The sequence below is a fragment of the Thamnophis sirtalis genome, unplaced genomic scaffold, assembly GCF_051295495.1.
Source record: "Thamnophis sirtalis isolate CommonGarterSnake01/CBP01778 unplaced genomic scaffold, rThaSir2_p1.2 scaffold_2, whole genome shotgun sequence".
Classification (NCBI taxonomy): domain Eukaryota; kingdom Metazoa; phylum Chordata; class Lepidosauria; order Squamata; family Natricidae; genus Thamnophis; species Thamnophis sirtalis.
In genome coordinates, this window is record NW_028261382.1 from 17,384,426 (window position 1) to 17,397,377 (window position 12,952).

Consider the following 12,952-nt stretch of genomic DNA (forward strand, 5'->3'; position numbering starts at 1 on the left):
ATTGTTCCCTTTCATCTCCAATGAAAAGATTTCAATCCGGAGATTGAAGGGAGATCTGGAGAGATCGCCTGCCACGTGACGCACATCAAACCCTGGTTTGATCAATGCACTAACTTTAAACACACAACTTGGAAGGAAGGTTCTCTGAACTATGAAGCATTGGCCTCACAGAGAGCCCTGGCTTACAATACTGTCTTGCATTAACTAGTATTGGAGATGATCACGCAATGTGCCAAAGCCATGGTTGGCCAACCATAATAGCTGGTAAAAGGTAAAATTAAAGGTTTACCCTGACCCATCGTGTCCAACTCGAGGGGGTGAATCTCATCTCCATTCGTAGAGAAGGGAGACAGTGTTGTCCAAAGACATTTCCATGGTCCTGTGGCTAGCATGACTATATACATGGAATGCTGTTACCTTCCCACCAAAGTGGTACCTATTAATCTACTTGTATTTGCATGCTTTTTGAAGTGCTAGATGGGAAGGAGCTGAGGCAAGAACAGGAAATCAACCCGTCATGTGGTACTCAGATCTCGATCTGCCAACCTTCCAGTTGACAAGCCCAGCATCTTAACCACTAGGCCGCCCTTCTATAGTAGCTGGCTACTAATCCAAAGCCAAGCTAACCATTTTGTTTCAACCCAGCCTAACTGTTTAAGACGGTCCTAGCTCAGGTTTTGTTTTGTTTTTTGCAGAAAATCCAAGGGTTTCTTTGTGCAAAGCAAAAATAAAAGTTCAGCTCCTCCATTATAAAAAAAACAAATCAATTTTCCTTAAATCAGCAAGCACCCCATTAACATGCATGTGGCAAACCAGCTTTGAACAATGTATCTTGAACATCGAACTGTTCTTCCATAGTAACCCGTTTATAGTGGAAGTTATTTTTAGGTGATTGGCAGCCTGCCTTTTGCTACAATTCTAACAATCATTAGAGTTTCCTTTGTTTGGACCAAAAAAAAAAGACATGATATATAAAACAATTCTCGACACAATAAAACTCTACACAAGTTAACTAGCAACTTGCCTAAAAGTAAAGCTTATCACACTAAGGGGGACTGGTCCTCAGTGATCACATCCGACATGAGTTCACAATGCTCTTCTGTCTTCTTGGGATATTGGAAGCGAGCAGGAAGAAGGGAAGGAGAGGCGAGGAGATCGGCTGGAACGATACTTCTATTTTAAAAAACAAAATGTCTTTGAGGTAGAACATTGCTTTCAAGATTTTGGAAGTGCTTTACATTGGAACAAGGATGACAACAAGGGGTAACTTTAAAGAGGGGGGGGTTGGGGGGTTGGAAGGAAATATTAACCAATGACCATCATGGTGGACATGGAGTGTGACTTCTGAGGTAGTACCAAAACACGTACTGACCAAGTGCTACACTACTTGCGTTGAAGACAAAAAAGGAAGACACAAGATACGTTTGCCTCTTCCCAAAAGACATTCAATTCCGGTTTGAGGTAGGTTCTGAATTTACTTCGGGGGTTCATCTAAGTCTTTTCTTTCTTTCAAGAGCCCTTTTCCAGGCCCCGGGTGGTGTTTTTTTTTATTTTTTTATTTTTTTAATTTTCATTATTTTTATTTTTTGCCACGCTCACTTTGTCTTTGAAGCAGTTCATCCATGAAAAAAACAAACAAACATATATCCTGAGAATTATGAATGGACACAACAAAAAATGGTATCTGTGGCTCCATTGGACATTCCCAGTTGTGGATCCAAGTTGGGAGGTCCTTCATCGTGGGTTTGTTCAACGAGATCGCCAAGGTAGATCCAGAAAGGATCATTCTAAAGCTGCCAGCGAAGGTGAGCCCCAAGATGGGCAAGGGTACTGATCCCATGTGGTGTCAAGGATTCCGCAGTGGTGTGTGAGCTACTCCTGAGAGAAGTCACTAGCTTGGTAGCTGTAGAATGAAGATGGAGATCCAAATGCGTAGATATGGGCTACAAGCCTGAGGCAGGTCAGAAAGATCAACTTCATAACAGATTCCAACAAAGGCTGCATACACGATTATGCAGAAACCAGAACTTTTACATCAACCTGAGATTTACGTGTCATCTTAAAGAGACATCAACCAGGCACAAAAGACATGATAGCGGCTGGGATATCCCGTAAGAAGTCTGACCTATCTTGGCAATTTATCCTTCATTGGTCGGCGCTTGCTTCAAAGCTGGTTCTTCTTGGCGGATGGTGAGGAGAGGCTGGGCCCGGGGCCCAGAAGGTACATTTGGAAAGGTGTTGTTCTCTTCCTCCAGGATGCTAAACTCCTCTGGAGGAAGAGTAGACATCTGGATTTCAATAGGTGAAGTATTTGGAATGGGATCCAGCTGAGAAGGAAGGGAAAAAAACTGTGATTGGAAACCACAAAGCCTGCTCAATGATATTTGATACAACATACAAGAAGAACACAACGATGAATGAAGACAAAATCTACGTGCCCCAGGATAATGTTCTAGATTCCGATCTGGGTCAGTCACTGGGAACAGAGTTTTTGTCTTCTGAGCTTTCAGACTCATTCTGAAGCCCATCTTCAAGGAATTTCTGTCTAGCAGTGTGTGTGACCAGATACAGATTAACAGAGTTGGAAGGGATCTTGTAGGTCATCTAGCCCAAACCCCGCCCAAGCAGACCCTACACCATTTTTGACAGATGGCAGTCCAGTCTCTTCTTGAAAGCTTCCAGTGATGAAGCTCCCACAACTGCCACAAGCTCAAGCCAATTCAATGACCTTTGGGTCAGATTAAGTTATAGCAATTCACAAATGATGAAGTTAACGCTAGATAGATTAACAGAGTTGGAAGGGACCTTGTAGGTCATCTAGTCCAGCCGTCCACCCAAGCAGGAAATCCTACACCATTTCTGCCAGAATGCAGTCCAATTTCTTCTTGAAAGTTTCCAGTGATGAAGCTCTCAGAACTTCTGAAGGCAACTTTTGTTCCATGGGTTCATTGTTCTCGAGGGCAGAATCAAACATGTCATCAGTTTGGAGTCATTAAATTCCCGTGGCCACACAGACCACACACAGAACAATACACATTCTGCTAGAAAGAAGTTCCCTGAAGATGGACTCCAGAATGAGTCTGAAAGTTCAGAAGACAATAACTCTGGTCCCAGTGACGGACTCAGGTCGGATCGTAGGACATGAAGAATTCGTTCAAATGGTGTTATTTTCCATGGATTGTACCATACCACTCATGGTGCTACTCCCCATCTATGTGGACACCTTTGCCATCTCATCACATCAAAGGCTGTCTATCCTTAAAGCAAGTGACCTTGAATCCCAGTCCCAACTCCGGTGGTGGCAGCTCTGGCCAGGAAATCCTTCACCTGGCTTCACCTTTCAGCCAAAAACAGAGCTCAAGAAGGTCGCGGCTGGCCATCCTGAGTTCTATTTTCACTGGCAGAGGTTGCAGGAAGCTGTTGCAGCTGAAAACGGAGCTCGGGAGCCCATTTTTGCTGGTGGAGCACTTGGGCCACCAACATAAGTGAGATCAAGCTGGCCACACCCTCCCTCACCACGCCCACCTAGCCCCCAAGGTCAAACACAACCCTGATGTGGCCCTCAATGAAATAGAGTTTGACATCCCTATTTTACAACTGTACCACAAAAGGAGGCTGAACCCCATTCCAGTTCCACATTGCTTTTCCTTACTGTGATTCCCTTTGTCTGGGAACTGGGTTGGGAAGGCAAAGCTGGGAACAACCTCTCCAGTTCATTCACATCCAGTGGTTTCCCATTGACGTCCGGATCGTCCCTTTTAGTAGACCCGTTTAGAGCTGGGCCAGGGGTGTTTCTTGGTCCTCTCGAGATCTGCGGGGTTGACAGCTGCTCTTGAACGTTTTTGCACATCAGCAGTCTGCTAAAAATGAGAGAGAGAGTGTGGCGTATTAAGGTTTAGATCAGTGGGTATCAAGCTTCCTAATGCCGCAACCCTTTAACACAGTTCCTCATGTTGTGGTGACCCCCAACCATAAAATTATTTTATGTTTTCCGTATTTTTTCAAAAATATGTGTTTTCCAATGGTCTTAGGCGACTCCTGTGAAAGGGTTGTTCGACTCCCAAAGGGGTCCCGACCCACAAGTTGAGAACCACTGGTTTAGATGCAGTTTACCACCCACTTTGGGCTGCAAGCAACCCGACTCCGAAAAAACCTGGTCCCAGCGCACTGGAGGCTGCCACCAGCCTCACACCGTCCACTGGCTGTGCCTCAATCAGAAGGACTTGGGCCCCCCACTGGCGCACTGCCAGGGAGTGCGTCTTCCATGCGCCACATTTCCCATACCCCACCACGGGATGGGGATTCGGTGCTGGGCTCTTCCCTCATTGTTATTGAGGGAATCCTGGTAGTTTTTTTCCCCCTCCACTAACTAATATACTTAAATTCAGCAGGTCACCACATACACAATAGAGACAAATAGGGTGGGTCCCTTTCCCAAACATGAAAGAAGACCCCCACTGTCAGAAGGTTTGTGGGAAGGGGATCAAGGCAGGCTTTACTTGCAAGGGGTCCTGGGTTCATTGAGATAGAAAATTCATCTAAGACCATGGGAAGCCATCACTGGACAGTACAAACCAGGGGAAGGGATCATCTCTTCAGGGCTTTTTACTTTTCGGTAGAGGACCAATAGCTGCCAGAAGGCACTTTCATGAGCAAAGTTGCTTTGGGGTTTACTATTTTTCCTCACATTTTTGGAGGAAATGGGCTTTTTCTCTTGTTTCCCAGAACTTCCATCACACAAACACAAGGTGTTGTAAAGATTACTATGTTGGGCATGAAATCATGATTTAAACCACTAGTAAAAAGGCTGTCATCTCCATCCCGCAGCGCCTCTTCCTCTGACCTGCTGTTGACTCACTAGCAGTCCCAATATTGTAGAATATACAGCCGTATAGCACAGCAATAGCATTTTAGACTTACGTACATCCCTCTCTAAGCTGTTTACAGAGTCAGCCTATTGCCCCCAACAATCTGGATCCTCATTTTACCCACCTCGGAAGGATGGAAGGCTGAGTCAATCTTGAGCCAGTCAGGATCAAACTCCTGGCTGTGGGCAGAGCTAATCTGCAATTGCAATAGCACTTAAGATTTATATACCACTTCATAGTGCTTTTACAGCCCTCTCTAAGCGGTTTACAGAGTCAGCCTCTTTCCCCCAACAACCTGGGTCCTCAATTTACCCACCTCCGAAGGATGGAAGGCTGAGTCAACCTTGAGTCTGGTGAGATTTGAAGTATCAATTTGCAGATAGCCGGCAGGCAGCAGAAGCAGCCTCCAGTACTGCACTCTAACAACTACGCCACCACCGCTCATACTACATAACTAAGCCCCATTTCATGCTGAATAAACTAAAAATTATCTGTATCTTAAATAGAAAACTATCTTTAGATAGATTTTTTCCTCCAAAAGCATTTTATTCAAATAAATTTGATAAAAATAATAAAAAATCCTATTTAAATAAAAAAATCTGATTTTTTTAAAAAAAATATTTTCTATCCATTCTGGTCTTGGAGATTGTAAGGCCAGGCTGAAAAGAGCCAAGGTGGCGCAGTGGTTAAATGCAGCACTGCAGGCTACTGCTAGATCAGCAGGTCAGCGGTTCAAATCTCACCGGCTCAGGGTTGACTCAGCCTTCCATCCTTCCGAGGTGGGTAAAATGAGGACCCAGATTGTTGGGGGCAATATGCTGACTCTCTGTAAACCGCTTAGAGAGGCCTGATAGGCCTATGAAGCGGTATATAAGTCTACTGCTATTGCTATAAGAAAAAGGAAGCTCTGCAGAAGTGCTACTGGCTAATGCAGACAACGTGAAGTTAAGAAGAGCTCCATACCAGTGATGGGATTCCAAAGTCTTTACTACCGGTTCTATGGGCGTGGCTTGGTGGGTGTGACATGGCTTGGTGGGTGTGGCAGGGGAAGGATACTGCAAAATCCCCATTCCTTCCCGATCAAATGGGACTCAGGAGGAAGAGAATAGATGGGGGCGGGGCCAGCCAGAGGTGGTATTTACTGATTCTCTGAACTACTCAAAATTTCCGCTACCGGTTCTCCAGAACAGGTGAGAACCTGCTGAATACCGCCTCTGCTCCATACACATGGTTGACGGAACTCTCATGTCTGTTAAAACTTCCCAGTGACGTAGCTAGAGAAGAGATGTTGGGCAGGAAGAGAAGCTTACCGTCCCCTGTAGCCAAACATGAGGAAAAGGACACAGAAGATGATACAGGTGACCCCAATGTGGATTCCAATGATGATCCCAGTAGCTGAGGTCTTGTTGGCTGACTCATCCTTCATGCAGTTGCAGGGTGGATTGAGGTCTAAAGGGGTGAGAAAGACGAAGGGAAAACCCTTTACGTTTCTGAGAACCTGTGACACGAATCGTAGGGACAGGAAAACAAGCACTTTCTCACATCACTCGTATAGGTAAGAGGAGTACAGGTAGTGACCATTCAAGGTTACAATAGCACTGAAAAAGGGAGTTTAAGTTTCAAAGCCAAGGAGCCAGCGCTGTCTGAAGACGTCTCCATGGTTATGTGGCTGGCATGACTCAACACCGAAGGTGCACAGAATGCTGTTACCTTCCCACCAAAGGTGGTCCCTATTTTTTCTACTTGCATTTTTAAATGCTTTTGAATTGCTAGCCTGGCAGAAGTTGGGACAAGTAACGGGAGCTCACTCAATATATAGTTGAATTTAAATATAAATATTCAATATATAAATAGAATTTGTGATATAAAACAAAAAAATGTTTAATTACCCAACTAGGTAATGTCATCAGTGTGAGTAAGTGTGATGCTTGCTGCCTATTTATAAACCCCTAAATCAGTGGCCCCCAACCTTTTGGGCACCAGGGATTGGTTCCGTAGAGAGAAGTTTTTCCATGGGCCAGAGGGGGTGTGGTTTCATGTGCTGCCTGCATCCCACAGATGGGGCTTCCCCTGTTTGTGTGGCCTGATTTCTGGCCTGTTGTGGAACAGAGATGGTCCATGGACCAGGAGTTGGGGACCCATGCCATACATCTAAGTGTCGATGGCTGGGTTTCATTATTTGGGTGATGGAACATCTTCAAACAACCAAACTCAGCATCAAACACTGCACAATTCAACTCTGAGCTACAGACTTTCTCTTTTATTGGATACCTTGAATATAAAAGACACACATGGGAACAACCATTATAAAAGACTGGAAACATTTTCTGGATGCTTTTTGTGTGTGTGCTGAAAATAGACAAATATGAACGAATCAATGATCTTGGGATTTATTGATTAAAAAGTCTTGGAAATCGGGATATGACATTTGAGAGGTAGGGAAGCTTGTAGCTGCTACAAAGAAGAATATAAGTCATGTTTAAAGATCACTTTTCCTCCTTTTCTTTTAACTATTAGTATTTCCCCCCCTACTTTTCTTTTAAGTTGCTGTAAATTTTTAAAATTCTGTGTCAATTCTTTTTCAATAAATACGTACAAGATATACATAATTTTGTATCACTATATATGTATACTTTTCGTTCTATTTCTTAAAAAAAGAAGGAAAATATATGTTAAAATTAAATATGTATATAGAAAAGGAATTATAAATACCATCAACATAAAATGCAGCTCGCTCAGAAGCTGAAATACACCAAGCAAATGAGATGGAGAGTGTGAAGCAGAGGAGAGAGGTAAGGGAAGGAGAGAGGGATAGGAGAGAGGGCGGGGGGGGGAAGAGGAGGAGAGAAAGAAGGAGTGGAAAGGGGAGAGAGGAGAAGGAGAGAGGAAAGGGAAGTAGAGAAGAGAAGGGCGACAGAGGGAAGAAAGGTGGGAGGGAGGGGGAGAAAAGAGGGAGAAGAAAGTGATGGATAAGGTACAAATATGGTGTATGGAGAGCAGAAGAGCCAATAATCGTTTTTGAGAGTTGATGGTAAGATGAATTGATGTACACATTTAATAATACAATATGATGTTGTCTATGTAATAGTATACATGTTATGAAACACATTATAACATGGTTATATGTTATGAAAATGAAAAAAAAAATAAAAAAAAACTTTTTAAAAAAGAAAAGAATAGAGATACATAATTTTCCCAGTTGTGTTTGGATCCTTTCTCCCTTGTTCACCCAGCTCTTCCCACCTTTCATTCATCAACCCAAACAGCTCAAGACTCCTCAGGGTGAGTTGAGCTCCTCACCTGTTTTTTCAACAGTTTCTCGAAGGGACACGAAACGGACGGTGGAGTTCCCATCACCATGTTGGTTGTAAGCAAGCAGTTTGACTTCGTACACAACGGATGGATCTGAGACAACATGGAGATGGGGGAAATACGTTAGGTCAATCAACAAGAAGGATGTGTTCAGGGGTGAGATTCAGCCAGTTTGGATCGGTTCGGATGAGCACGAAGCAAACTCCTTGTCCCGACAACAAACTTTTTTTATTAATTGACTGTGAATTCTGCTCGTTCACATCCTACAATGTCTTTCAAGGGTGGAATTACTGTCACATAACTTATCTGGCTTAGAGAGCTGCCAGGCCGATACCTGCAGAACTTGGCAAGGAGCCTCGGAGGGTCATGAACCAATGAAGTGAACTAATTGTCTCCTGCAAACTCCATTCCCTTTTTGCTCCTCTTTTTTTCCTCTGGGAGGGGCCATTCATAGTCCATCTGTGGCCTTACTCCCAAGTCGACCCCTATTCTTTAGCTCTTCCCTTCATCTGGCAACTCTGCACATGCCCACACTGAGAACAGGCTCCAGCTGTTTGTCTGCCTCACTGATGTCTGGCTCTGAAGGCAGCTGATAACTGTTGGACAACGCTGGCCCCCTCTCTGCCTCTGACACAAAGCCCTCATCAGAGTCTTCCCCAGACTCCAGGACTGGCCCATATTCCTCCCCAACCTCCTCACTGTCTGAATCTGCTTCCAGATCCGCTGGCCACTGGCGGGCCACAACAGTAATGCTGGGAAAGGGAAAAGAAGAGGAGAACCAACTACAAGGTTGATGGATTACTTTACAGATGTAATGAAGGCAATAATGGAAGATAGACAGACCAGCTTAGAGTCCCAAAGGTGTTTTTTAAGGAGGCAACTGGACTAAGAAACTCCGGTTGCTTCCTGAAAATACTCCTTTGGGACAAACATGACCTGAATGACTCAGAATCTTCCTAGACCATCAGCTTGGAGACCCATCATCATGGAGAAAGTGTATCTGCGAGCTCCTTGAGAGATGACAATGCCTGATGGTACATAATCAATCATCAATCAATCTACCCAAGAGCATGATGTTGGGGTGGGTGGGTGGTAGCCCCTAGTCCTCCCTCTTTCTCTACCACATTCCTCTTCTCTACTCACCAAGATGTGTAAGGTTGCACGAGGTAACATTGCTGGGCAGAAGGATGGGTCCCGTGAAGTGAGGAAGATGGACTTTGCGGTAGAAGAGTTTGAACCCTTCATGTTGGCCCAGTTTGATGGAAGGTTCCCACGTGGCTTGAACGGCAGTGCTGTTGAGGACTTTAATGAAGAGGGAGGGCACTGCTGGTACTGAAAGGAAGAAGAAAGCAGAGAAGGGTTGGGAGAGGCCTTCTTTCTCCTTCCAAGCTTAAAGTCCATGTCAGTGCACCTCAAAGGTACTTTGGACCAAAAAACCATGAAATCATAAACGTATTTATTTATTTTAGAACATTTATACAAAGGTATATTTAGACAAGAGCCATTGTGGCACAGTGATTAGAATCCAGTGATGGAGGCTACTTCTACTGTCTGCAATTTGGCAGTTCGAATCTCACCAAACTCAAGGTTGACTCAGCCTTCCCTCCTTCCGAGGTCGGTAAAATGAGGGCCCAGATTGTTGGGGGCAAGAGTCTGACTCTGTAAACTGCTTAAAGAGGGCTGTAAAGCACCATGAAGCAGCATATGGGTCTAAGGTGTGAGCTGAGTAGTGCAGTGGTTAAATGCAGCACTTCAGGCTACTTCAGCTGACTGCAGTTCTGTAGTTCAGCTGTTCAAATCTCACCGGCTCAAGGTTGACTCAGCCTTCCATCCTTCTGAGGTGGGTAAAATGAGGACCCGGATTGTTGGGGGCAATATGCTGACTCTGTAAACCGCTTAGAGAGGGCTGAAAGCCCTATGAAGCGGTATATAAGTCTAATTGCTTGCTTAAATGGAAGTGTTAAAAGAGAGAAGAAAGCTATTAAAATAATTTAACAACCAGTTCTCTGCCCTAATGATTTCTTCCAACAACCAGTTCACCAAACAGCTCAGAAACGTAACAACTGGTTCTCCCAAAGTGGTGCGAACTGACTGAATCCCACCACTGGTGCGAGTGCTATTTATTTAGCCGCTTACTCGCTTGTAGCGACTCTAGGCGACTTACAAAGAGTAAAAACACAAAATAGGAAAATAAATAAATACAAATTAAAAAGATAGAAAACAATAAGCCTCCCATCCACCCATCCTGGAGACAGCACACGGTTAAAAAAGCCATTTCATGGGCTCCATCCTGCTCTGGGTTCCCCAGGCCCACTGGTAAAACCACATCTTCGGGGCCTTCCGAAAGTTTGCCCAAATGGAGGGCCAGTCTAATTTCTGCAAGAATGATGATGTTCCAAAGGGAGGGAGCCACCACGGAGAAGGCCCTTCTTCTGCGTCCCTCCAGATCAGAGGGGGGTTGCTACCAGTTCGGCCGAAGTGGTAGTGGAATTCAGGCCTGGGTCGCAGAACTGGCAGAGACCCAAGCCTGCCACGCCCCTGAACCGGTTCCCTTGCTGCCACCATTTTGGATTTTAGTGACTGCGCATGCGCAGTTCACTGTAAATTGTTCTGAGCATGTGTGCAAAACAATTTACATTGAACTGTGCACCCGCGCAAGGAACGTGTCTAGCGCACATGTTGCAAGTCAGCAGGAATGCTGGCAGTGACCCACCCCTGCTCCAGATGTACCTCCTTAGGGGACAGGATCTGCAACATGCCTCCCCACTCTAGTGGATCGGGTAGATGTGACCAAGAAGAGACGGTCCCTCAGATTTTATCAAATTTATTTCACCGTGAGCCCTCACCTTAAGCCAGTGATTGCTTATGTGGAACTGTCAACACCCATGTCAACCCTGAAGCTGACCTGACTGAAGCCATTTTTACCGCCTCAGTGTTGCCACACTAGGGAAGGGGGGGGATTTGAGATAGAGGGGATTATGTAGCCAAAACAAAGTACTTTCTCTTGGGAACCAAGGACATTCTCACACCTGGTTGGAGGAAGGCGGAGAGATGCTACCCAGTTGTCAGACCGCTCCGTGATTGGACCACGTGACTGATGGTTTTGAGAAAGAGAAAAAAACTTTTACTTTTACTTTTAATTAGGTGAAAACCGGCAGGAGTCTTTAGAGTCAGTTTTCTACCAGATTGGTGCCAATATGATATTTCCAATAAAGTTATTCTTTGAGGAGTTCACCTGCATCGGAGTTTTGCTTGCTATGGGATTATTACTTGGAAACTTGACACCTCAAACATCAAGATGCTACTTTGGATACACTCTTGATGGAACCACAAATCATAAAGCAAGCTAGGATGGGGTGGGTGGGTGCTGAGTTAATGATTAACTGTGTTTGCTCATCCATTACAGAAACTAATGCCTCTGATTTTTTTTTTTTAAAGGCCAGGGCTTGGGGCAGGGAGGAGATAAAGGGTTGGCTTGGAGCATCGGGTGGCCTCTATAATTTCTGACACTGTTACCAGAACCATAATAGTAACATTGAAGGAGTTGAAAAAAATGTGTTTTAAAAAAAATGACAAATGGAGAAACTCCAGACTTTATGAGGCTGCAAGCTACCCTGTTTCCCCAAAAATAAGACCTCCCTGAAAATATTGCAACACGGCAGCAGCCATGAGGTGACCACTCTTGCCGCCTCCTGCACCTCAAAAATAATAAGATTGAATATATGATGTACAATGATAACAATGTATCTATGTATATTTGATGGACAATCTGTGATTTTATATGCAATTGAAAGTGGTTGTTAGGAATATAATTCTAATGGTTGGGTTGGCAATATATAAATCATGTAACAATGTTGTACCTGTTTCTTTAAATCATACTGTAAAATGTGATTGGTTGCTGTTTTCCTCAGTCGGCCATAAGAGGGAGCCAGAATGTCTGTTAGCTCTCTGTTCGTTAGATGCTGGGCTGATCTGATCTGAGTGCCATGAGCTATTGTAAGTTTTACAACTGCTAGCAAACTTTGAGTTCTGAACTGATTATATGATACTGGACTATGTTATTTGGATTATCCCTTAACTGAAAGACATTGATGACTGACTGTCTTATCCGTGTATGACTTGGACAGTTTGATAGACTCTGACACCTCTATTTCCACGAAAGTAAAAGTCTGTTTAAACGGCAGTATCTCTGTATGCTGGTTTGTGTGTTCTCCAACACAACTCTCACAATGCTTCTCTGAACGCACTCGCTCTCCCAATGGGGAGCTTATTTAACAGTGGTGATGCACAAGTATAAAATGTTGGATAATTTTTTTTTCATATTGTAAGAACAATAGAACGAGATAGATGATATATATGTTATGGGGAAAGAAACCCAATATAAGCCAACAGTAAAAATATTGGGTTTCTGTCGTGATGGACTCTTGTGACGAGCCGATTGACAGATAATGGAAGCTGTTAGCTTCCTCCCATAATTGGGGCTTACCAGGGGTTGTGACACTAAATATATACCTTCTTCCCTGGCTTCAGCTGATAAGGAGGAGAACTTGTGGCTTAATGGCTAAGACGTTTGCCTAAGATGTAATATAGCACAGGTTCGAATCCCAGTAAGGATATGGCTAGCTGATGAGAGCTAAATAACTTGAAATAGATCTATACTAGTCTCCCTTTATTTATTTATCAGCACAAATATAACACAAAATGTGTAACAAAGGCAACAGTAAAAATATTGGGTTTCTGTCGTGATGGACTCTTGTGACGAGCTGATTGAC

General features: G+C 44.1%; 1 protein-coding gene across 1 annotated transcript in view; it reads right to left on the bottom strand.

The window, feature by feature from the left end:
- Window positions 1-794: 794 nt before the first annotated feature.
- The window catches only part of IGDCC3 (immunoglobulin superfamily DCC subclass member 3), a 110,172-nt gene continuing 98,014 nt past the window's right edge, over window positions 795-12,952 (bottom strand). The window contains exons 10-14 of the mRNA XM_087707600.1: window positions 9,324-9,512; window positions 8,169-8,273; window positions 6,179-6,317; window positions 3,653-3,857; window positions 795-2,327 (exon numbers count right to left, since the gene is read on the bottom strand). Of these exons, the coding sequence (XP_087563726.1) occupies window positions 2,139-2,327; window positions 3,653-3,857; window positions 6,179-6,317; window positions 8,169-8,273; window positions 9,324-9,512 (827 nt within the window). The 3' untranslated portion in view covers window positions 795-2,138. The remainder of the gene's footprint in view (window positions 2,328-3,652; window positions 3,858-6,178; window positions 6,318-8,168; window positions 8,274-9,323; window positions 9,513-12,952) is intronic.